We start from the raw sequence: 22,101 nt of genomic DNA, 5'->3' as shown, positions 1-22,101 counted from the left end.
CACTGGACCTCCCTCAGGCCGACTTGGTTCCTCTGGCGACGTTTACAAGAAGATGAAGTCGAGGATCTCGTCTTGTTTTCCTTGAGCTCCAAGCGTGTTTGTCTTCCGTAAATGTCCGCGTCTCCGTCTTTGACAGCGTCGCGGTCGTCATGGCAACGGCATCCGGCTCAGTGAGGTGGCAACTTCGCTACGACGTTGGCGCCGACACCTGGTGGATGGTCAGATTGATTTGTTTTCTTGTGATGTGTTTGGCTTGTGCGTTGAACTTTCTTATGCGCTTTCTATGCAATTCACCAGACCGGAAACAAGCCAAACAAACAAACGGAAAGACAATGAAATTGACGACAATGAAAATGAATGCGGAGACGAAAACATCTTACGAGTAGGTCATGAGGCTGTTTATAATGGCGACCGTTAGAGTCTCTGCAAAGTGAAACTTAATGTCTGGTCAATTTGAGACAGCACGGACAAAAGTGTTGTTAAGATGCCTGCCAAATTCGGATGGTTAAAATGCTGTGGGCGTGGCCACTGAATATGCATTTGTCTCGATCTGGAAAAATGGATATGAGTGAAGCAGCAAAATCTACCCGATTTTGTCCATCTCTGGGTGTGGCCATTTTGTCATTGCTGTCAACTAAAAATGACATCACAGTTTCTCAGGGCTCACGTAATGACCAATCGCGGCTTACCTGTTTTCTGAATGTTGTATGTTGGCGTTTAGACTGGGTTGTCGGTAGAAGTTAGGAGAGTCTTTGCATTAAGGTGCCTATGCTTCTTCATTGTCTAAAGGTAATCTAAGATGACTTTCAATACAGGCAATTGCAAGCATTATGTGGGGGAGGGCTGTCAATTACTTGCATTTTTTTTGCTAATGCTAATCTGTGCTAACACTGCAGCTCACCTTAGCATTTGGCTTTGACTTGACAATGCTTGGAAGCACTTGTACATCACTTTGTATGCAGCTATAGTCGGTTTTAAAGTGCTTCAAAAATAAAGTTGAGTTGAGTTGAAAGTGGCATTAGAACTGGGTCAAGGCTAGCTGCCAGGTCATTGGCTGGGGAAATTGGCGGTTTTTGTTCATTCATCCCACAGTTACATCACAGTGGGCTGGAAATGGTCAGATAACTTAAGATTGACTTGGTTGTTTGATTTCAAACTTGCTGGAAATTCCAGACACACAACTCATTTGCAAACAAACGTCCCCCGCAAAAAAATCACTTTCCCACAAAACAGTACTTGTCCGTCAAATCTCCAAGTGTGAACATGGCGCCGGAGCGCCGACGGGGCGGGAAGAGGCCGAGCGTCTCGCTAAGCCGCTGCGGCTGATCCGCCTTAAAAAGGATAATTCCTGCGTCAACATCTGTCCATCCACGACAGATGAGTCAAGTCTGGCGCATTCTTTCAGAAGTTTTTGTCCCAAGTCCTTTAATTGGCAACTTAAGCCTGACTCCAGTCAAGTCACGTGACTCGAGTCCCTCGCCTCTCATGAAGCCAAAAGCAGTGGTCATAATATTGGTGGTCAAACAGCTGCCAGTTTGATGCAACGTGGTACCCCAACCCACGCTGGTACCTGTTCACCCTGGGGCCCTGCGGAGCCAGCTGGGAACAAAGTATTCCACTGTGCTGGTGAAAAAAAAAATCTCGCCTGCTCTTCTTCTGTCTGCCGCCGCCATTTTTTCATCACTGCTTTATTGTCACTCGAAAGTTAAGTTCCCTCCGCGTGAACACCAGTAGGGTGAGCCAGAGAGGCGCTTATGGGAAGAGGCTGAGTCAGCAGCTCGCGGGTGCACACACACACGCGCGCGCGCACGCACGCACTGCGTGACGGTCATAAAGCCCGCCAGGTCCAGTGCAGTGTCGACAAAAAGACAAAATGATGACCAAAAGGAAAATATTCTACAATATGTCATCCACATTGGTTTAAATAACATGCGCGACATGTCGTAAGTGATTTAACGAGCTGCCGCGTTCCATTTTTTCTTCCTTTTCAAGGCGAATCCTCCAAATGATTGAGTTTGGCGCCCTCATTTAATGTCGTTGGCAAAACAGCTTGTTGTAGACGCCTGCTTCCCGTTTGCTTGGATTTCCTCGTTGGAGTTTCTGACGGCTGCTTCGAGCCGAAATGGCCGACGTCCTGTGCAAATTCGGGCACGGGTCCTTGAGACCTTTTTGTGTATCTTGTTATGATCCACGTGTCCACCAAATTTGGTGACTGGTGTCTGGGGCCAGTGGTGTACGTAGCCAGAAATCTTATGTTATTTTTCAAAGCTTTCACCAAATTTTTCATGTGGTCAATCTTCAAAGTGGCCTCAAAATTGTTGCCATGCTCCACCCACATTTGCTGGCGTAGCCAAATTCATGTTAGCAATTTAGCGTGGCACGTGTCTTCGTTAGCCGCTTCCAATTGAGACTCATCGGTGGAATTTGTTAAAAGTACGAAAATCTGGAATTGACCCAAGATGGCGGCTTCAAACCAACATGGCTGACTTCCTGTTCACTTGAGACTTTTTGTTTGTGTTCTGTTACGATAGACATGCATACCAAATTTCATGACTGTTGGTGATGGGGACTCATTTTTTATAACTGCAGGGGACGGTACTGGGGGGGTTTACTTGGTTCCCCCCCATTTTTTTCCCATGATACACGCCTTTGCCAAACCTGGCAAGTTTTTATGCATTTTTTTGGTGAGCTTAAAGCAGATTAAAAAAATATTATTGATGAGCATATTTTCGCCTTATATTTTATTGTATTTTTTTTTTCAAATACATGTAGCTTCCTATGAAATGTTCATTTTAGTGACCATACAATTGTGTTCATTTTAGTGACCATACAATTGTGTTGCAAGATGGCAAAGTGTAACCTAGTTAATGTTGGGGGCGGTACTAGCTAGGTCAGCGCGTTCAATTCATCCAAAAACTTTGGTGTTTGTCTACATGTGACCTGACACTGAGCGGCAAGGATGAAAAATGTTGTTGTTGATGTCCCAAATAGGAAAGAGCTAAGTGGTTGGTAGTTGATGACATCACTGTCAGGGGTTTGAGCACTTTTTCTTTTTTTTGGGGGGGGGGGGGGGGGGGCGCTGCTGAAAATATGACGCTAACTGCTAGTGAGCTTCCTTTGTGGGGGGTGGGGGGGCCTGAAGGCTCTCCACGCAATGCAATGATGACCCTCATACATAAGTAATTGTTATTACGTGTTAATGGACGAGAGGAGGAGGAGGCGATCCTTGGCGGAGGTAAACCCAAAAGGTGAACGTGGCTCCATCGTGCTCTGCCGCAGCCTGCCGGGAGAGGGAGGGGGCGCGCTGGGGGAAGGTGGCAGTGGCGGTGGCGGTGGCGGTGGCGGTGGTGGGGGGGTGCTGTCCGGGGCTCGACGCGGGACGGTTGCGCTCCTGGATTTCCCCCGCTGGCACGGAGCTCGTGTCGACCGTGAATATGGAATGAGAAGGGAAGGCGGCTGGAGATGGGCCGGCCTTGACATCCGCTGCAACTTCCTCGGCTGGCGGCTCGGTTCGGACATGGTAGGACAACAACAACAACAACAACAACAACCCGAAGCAAGAGCGGTTCCGTTCTCGAACGTTTTGAGTCCCGAGACGCGGCGTGCCCAAAAAAGGCCACGGAGCCGAGTTCGGGATATCATTTAGCTCAAAACTTGTGCTGTTTCTTTTCATTTCTCCGTTCCAAATGTCCCATGTTTTTAGTTCTTGAACAGCCTCAGTGTGACGTGTGACGTTGGCGAGTCCCTTGCCAAACTTCATTCAAAATCAAGCGGATTAAAGAACATCTGGACATTGGCGGACACTCGCATCTTTTAGAAAATGACCGGTGGAGCTTTCTCAACATTTATGCTCTCAATTACAATTCGGTTTAGTAATAGAAGTGGCACACAACGCGTTGTATTTTAAAAGCTTAACTTTTAGAGTTGAGTCGTCAGTGAACGGCTTCCTTCGCAGGGCGGAAGTTAGCCTTCGAAGGCAAGGTAAAACTTGTTATATTGTCCTCAACAGGCTTTCATTGCGTCTCGCGTTAACGCCGAATAGGTCCAAACGCCACCCAAAAGGAGAACACTAAGTGCGTAATGCGGGACACCGCGTAATTCTGCAACGAATGTCGCTCAACTTGGATTGGGGGCTTTTCGCAAGGGAGTTTGGCGTGAGGGCGCTTCGGTGCGGAAGCGGACCTCGGACCGCTCGTGTCGCCCGCCGGGCTCCATCGCACAGCGGTTCGGCGAGACAAACGCCGCTCGAAGGCTCGTCGGGGCGGCCACGCTGGCGTTTACTCGGGCAGACTGGCTGGCCGGGACGGCGGAAGGCCAAGTTCAACTTCCTCCCGGCGGCGGAGCGCGCCTGCGTGTTACTCAGCAGAAAATGGCCGCAGTCGGACACAGCGGGCCGAGGGACCAAAGTGTGGCCGACAGAGGGCCTCCGGTCCCGGCGAGTAGCTGCACACAGAGCCGGTCCATGTATTCAGGATGAAGTAGCACAGGAGACCCGACCGAGTCGTCATTGTGACAGCTGATGCGCGAGAAGCAACAAAGTGACATTTAAGGACTTGGATGGAGTCAAAGTGTTAAGATAAGATAAGATAAGATAAGAATGCCTTTATTGATCCCACAGTGGGGAAATTTTCGTTGTTACAGTAGCAAAGATATAGGTCACACAGGGGCGGCGGCATAATGTGGCCATTAATGTATAACATTGACGGCAAACATTTAGAATCAAACCTATGTAGATATACGCAGTAACATGTGTATATACACATGTGTATACACACCAACCTACATCTACATAAAAAATATGAGGAACACTCATTTCGGCCTGTACATAGTACAGAGGAAAAAATACTCTAAGTGACAGTGCTGCAGTGCTGTAGTGAAATGTAAGGAACAGCATTGGATAAAAATAAAACTAGACTAACAGTAGTGGGGAATGTTGAGTATTGCACGGTATTACAGTAGTGGGGAATATTGGGTATTGCACGATACGAGCTCAGGTGCAGGACTGCACAATTGCACTAATGACCGCCAGTTTGTAGAGACTACACAATGTTCTTGTTAAAGAGTCTGACAGCAGCAGGCAAGAAGGAACGGCGGAATCTCTCCTTTGCACAGCGAGGGTGTAACAGTCTGTCACTGAAGGTGCTATGGAGTGCTGTTAGGGTGCCCTGGAGGGGGTGGTCCGGGTTGCCCAGCATTGATGACAGCTTGGCCAACATCCTCCTGTCCCCCACCGAGTCCACAGAGTCCAGGGAGCAGCCCAGGACAGAGCCGGCCCTCTTGACCAGTTTGTCCAGCCGCTTCTTGTCCCGGGCCGAGACGCCGCCTGCCCAGGTGACCACTCCCTGGAAGATGACCGATGCAACCACCGAGTCATAAAAGTTCCTGAGGAGTGTCCCCTGAACCCCAAAAGACCTCAGTCTCCTGAGTAGGAAGAGTCTGCTCTGACTCTTCCTATAGAGGGCGTCTGTGTTGTCGCACCAGTCCAGTTTATTGTTCAGATGAACACCCAGGTACTTGTAAGTTGAGACTCTCTCAACATCTGTTCCCCGGATATTCACTGGTGCAGGTGAAGAGTGCTGGCGCCTACCGAAATCCACCACCATTTCTTTGGATTTCCCCGCATTGATCAGGAGGCGGTTCTGCTGGCACCAATCCACAAAACCCTGAGTAAGTTCTCTGTACTCCCGATCATCTCCGCCTGTGATGAGGCCGACAATCGCAGAGTCGTCAGAGAACTTCTGCAGGTGACAGGTAGGGGTGTTGTAGTTGAAGTCCGAGGTGTAGAGGGTGAACAGGAAGGGAGCCAAGACAGTTCCCTGTGGGGCCCCCGTGCTGCAGAGGAGCACGTCAGACACACAGTCCTGTGTCCTCACATACTGTGGCCGGTTTGTGAGGTAGTCCTGGATCCATGTGATTTGAAGCATCACTTTAACCTTGCACGATCCAGCAGACGCCACTGACAGATTGTGTCGTGTTTTGAAACAAACATAGGTCTTACTGGTTTTGAATGAAGACAATAACACTGGATTGCGTCAAACGTGAAGTTCTAAAGTGTTGTAGTAATTACTACACTTACTGTAGTATTTGGTTGACTTTAAAGGGCGTGGTCTAGTGAGCGATGTCAGAAGCGGTTGTTGGTTAATCTGCTTGTGAGTGTCTGGGTGCGAATTGTGGCCTACAGCAGCTCCTTGCGAATGTGATCATTGTGTATTTGTGTACCCACTGCTTGACTGGCAATAAACGTACGAAAGTGCCTAATGAACTGAGGTGGCTCTGCGTGCCCACAAGTCAGGGCATTAGCATACCTTAATTGCACCCTTTTTCTTTTATTTCAGCCTATCTGGGGATTGTAACTCCAATGTTGTCTTGCAACACAAAGCAAAAATAAATCAATAAAATAAATCATCCGACTGGCAAGTCGGGGCATTCATTAGCCAGGGTCGTACTTTAATAAGAAACGTGTACTGCTGGTTGCTTGGAGGAGCAAAGAAAGGACTTTCCAAAGTAAAGTAAAATGTGAGTGCTTTCCCAGTTTTCCCTCCTACTCTCTTTTTCTTTTCCATCATGACTTTTCCATCTTGAGACGTGTCTGAGTCATACGGGGACGCAAAGCGTGTGGATGATAATAATAAAGTCTCCTCTCGTGTCATGTAAGGTAAAAGGGGGGGAAAAAAAAGAATCCTTCACGCCTCGCTTTTAATGTGGAGTGACGGGAAGTGACGTCGTTGTTGCCAGTAGTGAGAGCAATATGTTGCCCAATGTAAACAAGTCTGCTGAACTCAGTGACTTTGAGGACCGATTGTACTCCTAAGTCCACTTTTGTGTGTGTTTGTTTCTAGGATGAGTTCCATCCGTTCATCGAAGCGCTTCTGCCGCAGGTGCGCGCCTTCGCCTACACGTGGTTCAACCTGCAGGCCAGGAAGAGGAAGTACTTCAAGAAGCACGAGAAGAGGATGACCAAAGAAGAAGAGAGGGCGGTCAAGGAAGAGCTCCTCGGCGAGAAGGCGGAGGTGCGTCACGGAAAAACACATTTACATTCATTCATCCGGGGCTCTACATTGACATTATCAAGAGTCCTGGCATGTTTGTGACTAAAAATGGTTAGTTCAAATGTTTTTGCAATTCATTTGATCACATTCAATGCTTGCTGAATTGATTTCATTTGATCAAGTAATTGGTTCAATAATGCAAGTAATACATCAACGGATCATTTTGCCTCATACGGTCAACATGTTTTTCTTTTCTTTGACTTTAGAATTGGCTAAGTTCTTTATCGAAAATGGTAATACAAAATATTTGATTTTTTTCACATTTTGTAGTACACTAAACATTTTTTTCATTTAATCTGTTCAGTAATTGGTTCATTTGTTGCAAATAAAATACATTTGTAGAAAAAAATTACTTCAAGCAATTAACATAGTTTTCATTTATTATACCACATAGTTGATTAGTTTATGTATTTCAAATAATAAAACACAAAATATTAGAGTACTAACAACCTTGCGCTTGCATGTACTGAAGTTTTCCAAGCGAACAATATGTACTGCATCATACTGAACACAGTTTCCAATATTTTGGCCCTTTCATCAAGCTAAGAAAGGTGGTAAAATTATTAGAAACAGCTCTGCATATAAGAAAACGATAGTTGCACAATCATGAATATGATAAGATAAGATAAGAAGGCCTTTATTGATCCCACAGTGGGGAAATTTTCAGTGTTACAGCAGCAATGATATAGGTCACACAGGGACACAGGCGGCATAATGTACCCATTAATGTATAACATTAACGGCAAACATTCAGGATCAAAACTATGTAAATATACGCAGTAACATGTGTATATACACCTGTATATACACACCGACATACATCTACATAAAAAGTATGAGGAACACTCGTTTTAGCCTGTACATAGTACAGAGGAAAAATACTCTAAGTAAGTGACAGTGCTGCAGTGCTGTAGTGAAATGTAAGGAACAGCATTGGATAAAAATAAAACTAGACTAACAGTAGTGGGGAATGTTGAGTATTGTACGATATGAGCTCAGGTGCAGGACTGCACAATTGCACTAATGTCCGCCAGTTTGTAGAGACTACACAATGTTCTTGTTAAAGAGACTGACAGCAGCAGGCAAGAAGGAACGTGACATAGCGGTTATAGTGTCGATCAGAATGATTTTTGTAAAGGCAGACATTTTAATATAGCGTTGTTATTTTTTGATCAGGCACCATAGTGGACAGCCAGGGTCCAAATTAGACATGTAATGGTCATCATGTCCAGCAGAGGGCGCCCCGACTACATTGCTCAGCTCACTAGGAACGGGCCGAACGCTAATGGCCAAAGTCCACATATTATTGACCCTCAATATAATTGCATTGACCAAAGAAAAAAAACATTTACTTTCTAAAGTAAACCCAATAAAATGTTGAATAAGACAGGACCGCCAAAAAGCATTTTCCCTGTAAAAATGGGGTTTCCCCCCTCCGATTTTTCTTTTTTTTAATCTTGGGGGGGAAGGAGAATAGTAGAAGGAGAATAGTAGAATTTCAAGCCAAACTTCAAGTATGTGGGATCCACTCTATTATTTCATCTTAATTTTGATCAGGCACCCTGGAGGACAGCCACCAGTTCAAATGAAATCCACAATGAAGTCACATCCTTATTCAGCATGTTGTTGTTGTTGTTGTGGTTTTGGTGGCAGGTGAAGCAGAAGTGGGCCAGTCGCCTTCTGGCCAAACTGCGAAAGGACATCCGACCGGAATGCAGAGAGGACTTTGTCATGTCCGTCACGGGCAAGAAGGCGGCCTGCTGCGTCCTGTCCAATCCCGACCAGAAAGGCAAAATGCGACGCATCGACTGCCTCAGACAGGCCGACAAGGTGGAGCGGGCGGAGGCGGGCCGACGGGGTCCCTCAGGGCTGACGCCCGCGCGCCTTTTGTGCTTCCCTCAGGTGTGGCGGCTGGACCTGGTGATGGTGATCCTGTTCAAAGGGATCCCACTGGAGAGCACGGACGGCGAGCGTCTGGTCAAGGGCGGCCACTGCGCCAACCCGCTACTGTGCGTGCAGCCCAGGCACATCTCCGTCTCCGTCAAGGAGCTGGACCTCTACCTGGCCTACTACGTCCACCGTAGAGGCCAGTACACGTCTCCTTTCTGATCGGGCACTGGGGTGGGCAGCGCAGCTGCGGGTCCTTTCGGACGCCATTTGCAAGGAGGCGGGGCCTTTTGAATAAAAAAAAACATTCTGAAGCAAGTCCTCACTTTGGCACGTGTTCCTTTGCTAAGCGGGCTTTATTTTTTTCTCTGACATTGGCTGGCGACCACTCCGTTATTTGTCTATATATACTAAGTCCTGATATTGACAGGTAACCGATCCATTATTCATCCAGATGTATCCTGCTTGACATTGACTGCCGAGTGGCAACCACGGTTATAATAGTTATGCATTTTTCATCATAGTTGTTTTTTTCATTTCATTTTGACGCAAGTTTTTGAAATTCAGTTAGCGGCGACGGGTTTGTCATTTGTCTCTTGGTGCCCCGACTTGGACTGGCGACCAGTCCAGGACATCACTCACCCTTACAAGAGCTTGGATAGGCTCCAGCTCACAAGCGATATCAAACACGGGTGGTTGGATATAGCATCAAGACGCAATATCCGCTTTCTGTTCTATGGCTATCGTCACACCTTCCCCTCCTTTGTGTGCGCGCAGAGGCCGAGGAGGGCGGCAGTCCCGCTCGGACGGCGGCGGCGGCGTCCGATCAGGAGGACAGTCGCACCGCCACTATGGGTAAGCTAGCGCGTAGCGTGAAGCATGAGCGTCGTCTGCGCGTGGCCTTCGCCGACCGGCTCGCTGTGGTCCCTGTCGCAGACGGTCCCGAGTTCCAAGACGCCTTTGTGACGTCGGGAGTATTCAGCGTCACCGAGCTGGTGCAGGTGTCGAGAAGTAAGTCGCGCCCGCGCGTCTTTCAGACTCTCATTTGCCTTTTGACTGTCAAATCAATATTTTGAAATGTAGCTGTTGACAAATACAGTATGTGAAATTATTGCAGCGTTTATCCGTCTCATGAAATATCGACAGCAAATTTCAATTTGAGTCAGGCACTTTTATAAAACAGCAAGCGTCTGACTGTCTGCCACCTCAACGTGTACTTCTGAATTTCAAATACATCAGTCAATCAATGCAGTACTCTTATGTCTTGTATCCTTCATGAAGTTTGATTTGAAATACACGACTTTATTTTAGATGAACCTGACTATTCTCTTTTCTTTTTTTTTTTATTAAACGATGCTGAACCAGGTTTAGCAGGAGTCTGTTCGGGTCTAAAATCAGACCCGGTGACTGTGCGGGCCTTTGATATCACGCAGCCCTTGGATGCCCGTGAACGCGACATGAGCAAACTCCTTCGAGAAGCCTGAAGTCAACACGGCGCTGTCATCTGTGTGCGCTTGTGTGTTTGCAGCTCCCGTGGTCTCAGGGGCGGGACCCAGTTTCTCCATCGGGGAGCTCCAAGGCCACCTGGCCTACGATCTGAACCAGGCGCTGCCCCAGCCCATCAACATGCGGCGTACGCTCGCCAGCACCTCGTCTGGCGGGTAAGCACACACGCGCACAAAATAGTCCAAAGCAAAAATGCTGCAAGAGCTGAAAGCGTACAACCGATGACAACTTCGAGGCGCTCGCCCAGTGGCTCACAGCATTACAAATGCTTGCAAACGATTTTGCCATGAAGGACACATTCCATCCATTTTCCAAACTTCTTCAACCACTTTGAAAGAAAAAAAAAAAAAAGGATGAAATCATGGGAATTGGTTCCCCCTAAAAATAAATATCTATCATCCATCCGTCCGTCCTAGTGCACCACACGCTCCCAGGAAGAAAATATTTCACCCCCCCCTACCTCTCTCTGCCGTAGCTATAAATAGTATCCTTTGTCTCTAAAATTGTTGGAAGTATACTCCTTTGCACACTGACAATGAGAGCGACACTGCCAACTACTGTAGTGGCTGTGCAATTACACAACATGTTCCCTGGGGTCACAGCCACTGGCATGGCACCGCACTCCGCTTTTTGGGAAGGACCCTTCTATTCATATGGTCCTTTTATTTCATTTGAACACCCACGTTGTGTGCGCGTGCGCAGGAGTAAGCGGCACAAGTCGGGCTCCATGGAGGAGGAGGTTGGCAGTCCGGGAGGAGAATATTACCACTCGCCGTCCTCTCCGGCCAGCAGCTCCAGAAACTGGACGGACGACATGGAAGGAGGTAACGCCGCCACAAACGCAAAGCGTGCGTGCGTGCGCGTTTCTCCTCTCTCAACGTGTGCGTGTGTCAGGCGCGTCTCCTCCAGTGAAAAAGGCCGAGCTGGACAGCCCTTCGGCCCAGGAGGACTCGCCCAGATTGGGATCGTTCACTCAGCATCATCGGCCCGTCATCGCGGTGCACAGCGGTCAGTGGCCGAGTCAGCCAGCTCGTCTTTCGAGTTGACCACGGGGAAAAAAACGAAACTAAACAATAGAATTGATGTCCACGATGAGCACTCAACTAAAGGAAATGATTTTTGTTGTCATTACTTTGTTGGTTTTCGTTAACAGTAATAATATTGGTTGGAACACATACCGACAGATATTAAAAGCATAGTCAGACATCAATCCTTCGTACTCTGAAAAACAATGTTGATTTGTGCAGCCCCATCATAAATGTCTTCTTCTGGTCTTATAAAGGAGAGGTCATCCTCAAAATGTTCTTTTCAAGAAAATGTTCCACGCAGCCCGACTGGTCAAAACACGGCATTCTGATTCATAGTGCGTTTGTGGAATATGAGTTGATCTGCTTGTTTTTGTCCATCTCAGGGGTCGGCCATTTTGTCACTCCGTCATCGGTCCTTACTGTGCCCTGTGATGTCATTTTCAGTGATAAAAAAGGATGCCCCCGAAAACGGTTGCATTTTGCCGCTTACCTCGTATTCCACAAACGCAATATTCATCAGAATGCTGCGTGTGGACTAGTGGAGGCACATTGACCACCGTCTCATATAGACACAGAGATGTGCTCCATGATCCTTGTGTGTGTGTGTTGCTTCAGGTCTGTCCCGTCCTCACCCGTCGCCATCTTTGCACTTTGCGTCCTCGTCCTACTTCCCTCACGGAGCCATCCGTTACCCTCCTCACCTTGGCCAGGACCCCCTGAAGGATCTGGTCTCCTTGACCTGCGACCCGGCCAACCAAAGCTCGGTGAGCCCGCGTGAGCCCGCGTGGGCCGGCACTTGCGCTTGTTTCGTCCGCTCCGGGCTGAGGAAGCTTTTTGGCCTTTGCAGCTCAACGGCAGCAACCAGCTCAAAGTGAGCAGCCATTACCTCTCCTCTCAGATGCTGGCCCCCGCCCTGGGGCCGCCCCCGTCCCCCCTGCCCCGGCCCGCCGACGTCAAGCCCCCCAGCACCTCCTCCGACGGGGCCGCAAACTCCCCCACGTCACCCAGTAAGTGTTCCGCCGGCCCTGATTTACTTTTCGGCAAAAATCCTTGCAGGGAATTATTTGGCTTCTTTTCTCCGTTTTCGCCCCAAGTCACGAGACATTTGACACACGGCATTCCCGTTTGGAACGTTCAGCTTATTCGGTTCACCTTGGGAATGATTTTCAGCACTCCACAAATGAGCACGCACGCATCAAAAATTCCACATTTTCCACCAACGGTTTCACTTTTTTACTCCCCACATTCTCCCCCTTCAACATTTCCCGACCGATTCAAAGCATTCCAACTTAAACATGTTGGGCTCATTCGAGCCATCATCTGCACTATTCCCATTCCCCAAATTTCTAAATAAAAGCCCTAAAAGCAACATTTCCACATATTTGTCCCTCCTTTTCACATTGCTTGACTGATTCAATTCATTCCAATCTCAAAATGCTCAGCTCATTTTAGCTGCCATGTGAACTATTCACATTTCAAAATGTAGCCTAAATGTTCAAAATAAAAGCCTCAAATATATTTTGGATCATTTCCACATTTCTTGACAGATTCACGACTATTTTGCTCATCCCACGGGATTTCACATCATCCTATATCATTCGTTCAGCATTCATCATTTTTCCAGAAGCTACCTTGTCTTGTTCGGTTTCCCTCAAACGCTTGCGCACTTGGGGTCAAAACGTGACCAATGAACGGCGTGGCTATTTTGTCCCGTTTGGCAGTCGGGGTGCACCCGCTTAGTAGACCGGTGGCTTCCACCTGTATTTGCATGACCGAGCCAACTTGTAAATCAGGCCCACAGAGTGTGTAAAAGTGGACTGATGATGTCATCACAACAGCCTACTCGGCCCCCGGGACCCCCCCTGCCAGTCGCTCCTCCTTTGTTGGCGTCGCGCCTCGAGACCCAGGTGGACTCTACCAAGCCCAGGTTGGTCCCGATCTCCGTTGACGCATTTGCTTTTTGAGATGAACATGGGAGCCACGTATTCAAAATGGACGCGGTCTTCGTAGTCGCGAGCGCCGTCGAAACCGACGTTAGAGATCGGCCATTCACGTCTGCGTAGTGCCGCTCGGTACGTGATGCCCCCCAGCGTAGTACACGTTGCGGTGTAGACGTGCACAACAATGTGCAGCATTAATATGAACGCGCTTGGCCGGCGTGCGGCATCGAGACCCAGAGTGGAAATGGGACGTGTGCTCTACTGTCGTTGATGTAGGTCAGTGTGCAGTTTGCTGCATTGCAGTTAATCTGATCTAAAAAAAAATCCCCCCCCCCCCCCCCAAAAAAAAACCGCTGAGCCTGCACACACTCACGCACACACCCCCACCCACACATGCACAATGCAGCCACTGCATTGTGAATTGTTCAACTTGCCTCGAGTCTGATCTCTTGCTTTCACTTGATTTTGAATGTCCAGTGGTGCCTTGCGATGATACCAGTGAGACTTTTTGGAGATGCGAGCCGTCGTTCCGGACAGCTTTTTCTTTTTGGCTTGGACTTGAAACACGAGCGCTGCACGGTGGCAGTCAACTGGACCCACTTGAGAGTGTGCCAAGGCGGCCGGTCACAGCAGAAAGAGCAGCACAGTGGCCAGTCAATGGACGCAGCTTGGCAAAAAGTCTTTGAATTCTAGCCGGTTTCGCATGAAAAAACACATTCGGCGGGACAACTTTTGCTGGTGAGGGGGACATCTGCAACAGATGATTGGCATTCCCATTCAATTCCATGAGTGGATTTCTGTTCTGAGTTACGAGCATATTGATGGAACAAATTGGACTCGAAATCTCAAGGCACCACCATATTCAAGATCTCTTGTACTTTGTTGCGGTGTACTTTAGTAGACTTGATCGCAAGTCCTATTGTGATGTTTAGTGATCTGACACGGTTGTGTGTATTTGTGTGTGTTTCAGTCTTGGTATCTGGGCAACTGAAACACTACGAGATCTCTTCTATGTGTGCTCACACCCAAACATAACTACACACTAATATATCAGCCGTATATGCCATCCTAGTGAGGATAAGCGGTTGAGATCATGGATGGATGTTACATGCACGCATACTAGATGGGCTTCCTAGTTGCATACGGGTGTGGGCGCACGGTGGGCCGCGAGCCGCACGGACTCACCGCGGCTCTCACCACTGGTCGCTGGAAGGAATTCCCGGGAAAGGACGTCAATTCAGCCTTTAACCCCGCCCCTCCCTGCAGGTGCTGCTTATCATATATGCAAATAAGCCTTGCTCTTTTTTTTCCCTGCATTTCCCCAAAGACTCCAACGAGAGAGACACACACACCATCTTTTCATTCAAACGTGATTTTTGCACTTTTTTTCCCCCTCTCCTTCTCCAATGTCCCCACAAAGAGCGAAAACAAAAAGAAGAGGAAAAGCCAAAAAGACTGGATTGACAATCACCATCGGCGCGAAAGCGTGAAGTTGCCCTCAAGGACGCGAGTGCAGGCCACTCCTTCACGCAAGCGAGCCCCTTTCATGCAGAGCGTCAGGGCGGCGTCACGCAAACTGTTTGAAGTTTAACGCTCGTGCGGACGTCATCAAACACGTTTTTGTGAGCGCTGACGAAATGCTGGATAACTACCAGAAACTAACCTAACAATGACGGCACACGTTTGTGTTTGTTAACTCTGCGTGAAAGGGGCCAACATGGGAAAGGATTTGGAGCAAAGGCCTACAGAGGGAATGTGGAATGCGTTTTTTTTTTCCCCCCCCCCACCAACCAGCCCCCTGACCCCACCCCAAGAATTTTGCTCGGAATCCATCACATCCCTCCAGCCCCGCTCGCTGGAGCTTTTTTTGAAAGTCAGTTTTGCACGATATGTCCTAAACCACAGTATGTGCCTTGCCTTCAGTTCAACAACAAGAATAATAAGAGTAAGAATAATAATGACACATTTTGGAAAGGTAAGAACAACTTTTCATGGTACGGCTTCAAGAAAACAAAACAAAAAAGTTGCATGCCAGGTTCCTTGACGCAAAGCAGCCTGCACACTTTGGCGTTGGCAAAGGATCATTTATACGTACTAAAACAAATATAGAAACTGTCACTTATACAGTGAAGCCGAGTTTATCGCTAAAGAGCGTATGTTCCACATTTACTCGCGATGGGTGAAAAGGTGCGATACATTACTCCTATGAAATCCATTTTTAAAAAGACTTAACTATCACATTGGAACTCAAAATGAAAATCCACTTCAGCTCAGTAAAATATACTTTTGAAAGTAGTCCTTAGCGCCTGTTCTCACTCTTGCCGTCAAGAAAGGGAAGACAACCAAAGGTTTGTTAGCTTATTGCTAACGAACTATGTAAAATGGCCTTGGTAGGCTAACGGAAATGAGTACAGAGGAATAGAAAAATCTATAACACAGTGTTGATGCAAAAGATGAACCGCAAAGTAGCGAACCTTCGCTGTCCTCATACTTCTGTTGCGTTAAGCAATGCATCCACCGGAGGACGCCATTCGGAATGAAAATTCCTCAAAAGTTGAATGGCGGCAACTGGACCCTTGTTGGCGGTTGAAGACGTTTCCCCTATAATCCAAAAGGTTATTCCAACTGACCTACAAACTGACCAAATTGACTGAATAACCACGCAAAACAACCAAGATTTGAAACGATGGAAGAAACCATTTGTATTCCTGGTGAAACGTCCTGTCAACTTGTTGTCATCTGGACGCTACGTTCGTGGTTTCCTGGTGCTACAGCAACATTTGGAACCCGCAAGCATCCGTGAAACGGACGCAAAGTGTATCTAGCCTTGCGCGTACAGCCCGCCGTTTTCGCTGTCGCGCTTTAAGGGCTGGCCCGCCAATTTGAGATGAGCTCATCTTGACGCTAACATTGCCACAGATAACCGACAGCCGGCACTTTTGTTGCACTTCTCACTCCAGACAGGGGGAGGCGCTGCCGCTGCCGCCTTTCCCGAGCAGCTCACGGGAAAAGCGTGCCGCTACTGCTAAACTAAGCTAGGCTAAGTGACAAATGATGGCACGGGCCTTAGCTTTGATTAGCTGTTTGAACACCATCCACTTCAGTCATACAGCTTGATTTCCAAACTGAAGATAATCATTTTGAACTTTTTTTTCCAAACTATTTTGCATGTATGTTTATTAAGTTTATCTTATAACGGAAACACACAAGTGTGTCTAAATACTTTGAATGTATATGAAACGTTTGAGTGGTGGCCGAGCCACACGTGCGCAATCGTGATGCTAAAGCTAACCTCTGCTAGGAGGATAAACTTTTTGTTTGCACAGCAGAAAAGGGACGAAATGATTGAGCAAAGTGTACACAAAGATATCGAAGAGAGGAACAGCACAGCAACAGCAGGCGCAAAAAGACCAAAGCCATGCAAATCTTGTCATGAGGACATTTTGAAATGTTTCGACTCCCTCAAAGGGCTTTTTGTCCCCCCCGAACCAAAGCTGACCGTTGTGTTCATTTAGCCAAATGCTCTTTATTTTCCTTTCCACAACTTCTGTGCGATGCCATCTTGACATCGAGCTTCAAAATCACAGTTGGGAAAGGTTGGAACAACGGAAGCTGCCGTGGTTGTGCGTTTTGCTTTGGTGGTTAAACGTTGAATGAAAATCTTTAGCATTTAGCATTCGTAGCTGCGTCCTGTTTTTCTTTAATCAGCTTAGCCATTTTATTTTCTTTTGTTTGTTATTTGTCATCATTTTTGGGAAAAACAAAACATGTGCTAGTTGCATGGAAACAATGCTAGTGGCATCAAGCCGCAACAAAAGCACCAACAAAAATTAGTCAATGCAGCGGATTTGCATCCGCGGATTTAGCTGTTCACAATTTAAAAAACAAAACAAAACTGCTTTTAGTTTTTGGGTTTTGGGGAAACCAACCTCAATTTTGGGCGATCAATTCTTATTGGTGGTATGTCTGCACTTATTCATTCATACTTTGGGATGAAATAATTCCCCCCCCCCCATGCACTTACAAATGGGGTTGATTATTTGACGAATTTTGCTAGTTGTGGTCTGGCACGGTCCCTATTGGTCCACTGTATATTCTCTTTTATTTTATTATTATTTTTTTACTTAATTTATATGATTGATGTGTTGAGAAAATTCATGAAAAAAGTTGATTTTCGATGTTTTTATTGGCATTTTAAAAATCAATTGGCTGGGTCAAAATTAAATTAACAATCATTCATACAATGATTTTACAATTATGACAATTTTTTTTATGGAATACATATTTTTGTTTACATTTTATAATGAATTTAAAAAACGAATGTTAATTAGGGGAGGAGAATGACTGATCAATGAATTCAGTTGACTGTTTTTACAAAATATTATCAATTGTGAAAATGAAGGATAACCTCGTTTTTACCTAAAATGCATTTTGTACATTTTTTTTTTTTTATATATTCGTCACATGTTGATCACAATAATGTTGGCCATAGTGGAGGATGTCAATTTTGTCCTCAATCTCAAAAAGACAGGATATTAATCAACTATTGATTGATTGAAATAATTTATTCTTATGTCCACAGCAAGAAAAATAATCCTTAAGTGTTTTTGTGATGAAATATGTTGCATCAGACAATCTGGCTACAATTATAGGCAGCATTAAGCATTGTTTCCATGCTACTAAGGAGTGAGCATGTAACGCTAACACATATTACTGTAAGATTTTTTGGGTTGTATTCACATTGGCGTGCTTAATTAAAAAACAAAAAATGGGGGGTGGTGGAAGGGGGGGGGGTCTTGCTATTAATGAGTGTCAGGCTGAGGTCTGTTTTCCCACACACACAAAAAAAAAGAAAAGGATTCCAGTTTGTTTTCAATGTGTTTCCCACATTAACGTTTTGATTTGGATTCTCTTATTCTGTTTTGAAGGCTTTCCTTTCTTCGCAGCTAGCGTAGCGACGCACGGCCGCGCTTGCTCTCCAAACGTGTACGGTATCTCCCTTTGGGTGCGTAAGGCCACAGTCCTTTTCACGCCGCGCAATAGCAACGAAAGCAAAAAGAGAGGCTAGCGGTGTCGAGAGACTTGTGGAAAAAAAGAGAGGCCGAAGGGTGAAAAGTACGCAAGCGTATTGCTGCCACACTACAACAACAACAAAACAAAAAAAGCTGTAGCACGCGCGATATATGTGATTGAATGTACTGACTTCGATTTCCAGTTCAGGTCAATGGCAGAGTCTTTCTTTGTGTCTTATGAATCAAATTTAAAGGCTACATAACTATGCTGCTCTTCTAAAATACTGTGTAAAAAAAAAGAAGGCCAAGTGTTGAAAAATATGAAAGATTTAAAAAGGAGACACCCACAGATTCCTGCGTAGCACTCCGCCAGTGACCTAATTGCATCCTTTTTTGTTTTGCCCAATATGGAACTCAAACTTATTGCTTAACGAGATAACTTATCACATGATAACTTGAAATTTATCAGATTAAAATGTGAAACATCACGTTACGTGATGTGACCATTTACCAGGTTTTAAATTGGTATTAATTTGTTTTTCTAATGTGGCAGCAATATGCTTCCGTAGAAAAGGGCTGCTGCATCTTAGTCGCTTTTTTTTTCTAAAAAAAAAAAAAAAAAAAATTTTTTTAAAAAGCAAAAACTTTAATATCAACCTTTATTTGCATGATGTGTCAATTGTAAGAAGAAGTGACATATTTGAAAATGATGTCATCCGAAGATGTACAGTACTCACATTCTGTCAATGCTGATGGATTCTTTACTTTAAGTATGATTGCCTATGCAAAAATAAAGCATCAATAAAGAAGCTATACCACAACGGCTCACATTTGGATGATTATTATTATTGGACATTGGCAGGCCGTGCATTTGCTTGGGGACAACTGACTGGAAAAGACCGAACATAAAATATAAACAAAACACTCACCACCAGAGATGTTCATTATTACAGGTAGCCCTCAACTTACGAACATAATGAGTTCCGACAGGCTGCTTTTAAGTCGAGACACATTTGATTTTGTTTTAAAATTCAATTACATGAAATCAAAAAAATAAAACAAATTCAATGAAATTATATACAAAACACTGCTATGAACAATAAAATGGCAACTTTGCTTACCTTTACTGGCACTCAGTTGGACTGACCTTTCAATACGGCGAGTGAGCATGTCACCTCAGCTCACTTTCAAATTCACAAAAGCAGTTGTTTTTCATGAGCCACGGATGAACGTTGCACATTTGTACACAGTCTGGCCCTTACAATTGGACAAAGATGGAGAAAAGAGCAGCCATTTTTATCGATTCAATGTTGTGTACAAATCGTTACATCCGTAAATGTCACAAACAAACGGAAACTTTACAAACGTATTTTCACCTGGTTTCGGAGTGCAGCCATCATCATTGTCCCCACGATCACAGACAACTGCCGTCAGTGTCTGCGGGAGGAGCCCTGGTCCGAAGTCCACTTGCTCGCTTGGCGTAGGAAGACGCTGCTGTTCATTTGTAGTTCAACAGAAAATGAATCAACAGAGATTACGTTTGTGACTAAACATCTTGTTTTTCGTCATGCTTACAGATACTATCACATCTACTATCCATCTAACTATCAGATGGCAGATTGTAAAAAAAAAAAAAATGCTTGTGAGTGATGAAGGAGGATGCGGCATTTCATTTTTAGCGCTACAGAAAAATAAGGACCAGCAATTACATTTCTAACGCAACATGTTAGTTTTGTAATGCTTACGGATACTAAGTAGACTGTGAGTAAACTTTGACTGTAGACGGCAGCGGTTATTTTGCCGTGAACGTCTCTGAAAGCTCAATCGCCGTAGCAAGGAATTCTCGGCCTGTCGAGAATCTGCCATTTTGCCGCCGTTTACAGAAGGTTGGTCGTGAATTTTTTATTTTAGCGTGATGTGGAGGCGGCAGGGTTCCAGTTCAACTGGTTTCCACATTACCTGGCTCCCAATTTCAGCTGTGGCCATTACAGGACACTGTCAGTCCAGCAACTATGCGTTTCCTGGTTCACGGGACATTGTTGAGAATGTTTGGATTTTTCAATGATCATTTTAGAAACCCACTATTCAATTCAACAATATGCAAAACAAATGCTCTATCACATCAACGTAATTATTTGTATATAATCGTAGGTGAAGTCATCTCTAATTCATACTACATAGGGCACGCCTCCTCTACAGGTCACTGCCTTGTTTCGCTGCCATCTTTGTGCTACGGATAGACGAAGGAGACAAACTTAGCGAACGTACTTACTAAGCATCATGTCAAAATGCACGCGCTTCCCGTCATAGGTCGTTGCATTTTTTTAGTTGACCACTAGATGGCACTAAATTCTACACGTTGTTCTTTTAACAGGTTAAACTTTTCAACTTTTCTTAGTTCTAACCCCAACCGTTTTTATTAACAATTTCCCCTCTTTTTATTATTGACCCTCTACTTATCTATAGTCCAACAATAACATTTTACTTTTAATGGGCCCTAATCATTTTGCCAATTGTTTTTGTTCCACAAGCTACATCGAAATTGTTCAACTGCAAATACTAATACTATCCATGAAATCAAAAGGTATGTACAGAGCTGGATTCGAACTTGTGACGCAAAGGAATAAAGCAGCACCTTTGGGGCGACAGCTCTACCCAAGAAGCTACGAGCTACAAACTATTTGGAGTTCTTGCGCGATTCAAGGCAAAATAACGCGAGGTGGCGAGTTGTCAGTCACGGCAAAAATAACCACTGCGTTGTAAATTCAAGACAGACGTGATGCTTACCTGTTCGCATACCCATGAAAAGGTTTTGTTCTCACTGCCGTTCAACATTAACCTGTTAATTATGTAGGAATACCATAGAACATTTTTCGTCGGTCACAACACTCAATCGCAGACTTATTAATGTCTGTTGAGCGAGGTATTGGAAACGCGCGTGTGCAGGCGTTAGCAGCTAGCAAGCTAAGCGCTCATTTGAAAGTCTTCGACGACTTACAGCAAGACTAGTTTATCCGGACACAAACGATTTAATGAACGACAATTTATACCATTAAAGCAGTGATCGACGTACTGTATCAATCAAAATCAACGTACCTTTGCTGTCCCGAGACAACGATCCAGCCAACACGCTTCCCACATAAAGTCACAACACAAAATGCTTTTTTGGCCGTAACCGGCAACTCGCCACCAAGCGTTTCTGACGTGAATCGCGCGAGAACTACTGGTACAAATTCGGCGCCGAATGAAGTAAACCGGCATGTGAAATAGTCCCAAATGTGATTTTTTTTCCCCTTGGCGTCACGCGTTTGAATGCCGCTGTGAACCTTTTTAATGAATGAATGAATGAATTAATCAATCATTTAATTAATTAAAAATGTACACAGCGTCATTCAAACGCGTGACGAATGAATGAATGAATTCATAAATTTTTTAATGTCTTTCTTTAATTATGTTTACCATTTCTTGCAGCCCATTGGGAATTGTAAACGATCTGCTTTGTTACAGTGATGTAGTTGAACAATTTTGCTGTAGCTTGTGAAACACAAAAATAATTGGCAAATGATTAGGGACCCACAAAAATAAAAGGGCTCTGGTTAGGGTAAGGATAAGCAGGAGGTTAATAATAAAAAGATGTCAAATGTATCTAAAAAATGAGGTTGGGGTTACAATTCAGAAA

General features: G+C 45.4%; 1 protein-coding gene and 1 long non-coding RNA gene across 9 annotated transcripts; one reads left to right on the top strand and one right to left on the bottom strand.

Annotated features, from left to right (window-relative positions):
- Positions 1 to 22: 22 nt before the first annotated feature.
- Positions 23 to 21,663, bottom strand: LOC147139288 (uncharacterized). Of its 4 annotated transcripts, none has more exons than XR_015088885.1 (4): positions 21,519 to 21,663; positions 19,799 to 19,916; positions 19,544 to 19,679; positions 23 to 208 (listed from the first exon to the last, which is right to left on the bottom strand). It is a non-coding gene; the product is annotated as an uncharacterized LOC147139288 (long non-coding RNA). The 4 variants fall into 4 exon arrangements; XR_015088888.1 differs by having other exon boundaries at positions 19,570 to 19,679; XR_015088886.1 differs by lacking the exon at positions 23 to 208 and adding an exon at positions 7,618 to 9,223.
- On the top strand, positions 3,305 to 19,243 carry nfic (nuclear factor I/C). 5 transcript variants are annotated; one of them, XM_086046429.1, is made up of 13 exons: positions 3,307 to 3,520; positions 6,840 to 7,010; positions 8,703 to 8,879; positions 8,952 to 9,135; positions 9,714 to 9,791; positions 9,873 to 9,947; positions 10,465 to 10,597; positions 11,145 to 11,266; positions 11,337 to 11,450; positions 12,086 to 12,234; positions 12,318 to 12,477; positions 13,309 to 13,397; positions 14,381 to 19,243. In XM_086046429.1, the coding sequence occupies exons 1-13, from the start codon at positions 3,440 to 3,442 to the stop codon at positions 14,399 to 14,401; spliced, it is 1,554 nt and encodes a 517-aa protein (XP_085902555.1). In that variant the 5' UTR covers positions 3,307 to 3,439; the 3' UTR covers positions 14,402 to 19,243. The 5 variants fall into 5 exon arrangements, 4 of the variants coding, with proteins under 4 accessions (XP_085902554.1, XP_085902555.1, XP_085902556.1 ...); XR_015088884.1 differs by having other exon boundaries at positions 3,308 to 3,520; positions 13,264 to 13,397; positions 14,381 to 14,446; XM_086046428.1 differs by lacking the exon at positions 14,381 to 19,243 and having other exon boundaries at positions 3,305 to 3,520; positions 12,565 to 13,396.
- Positions 21,664 to 22,101: the final 438 nt, after the last annotated feature.

The sequence above is a fragment of the Filicampus tigris genome, chromosome 12, assembly GCF_054856515.1.
Source record: "Filicampus tigris isolate MCC_2025a chromosome 12, RoL_Ftig_1.0, whole genome shotgun sequence".
Lineage (NCBI taxonomy): Eukaryota > Metazoa > Chordata > Actinopteri > Syngnathiformes > Syngnathidae > Filicampus > Filicampus tigris.
The sequence above is the reverse complement of the archived record's forward strand: the minus strand, read 5'-3'. Positions and strand labels throughout refer to the sequence as shown.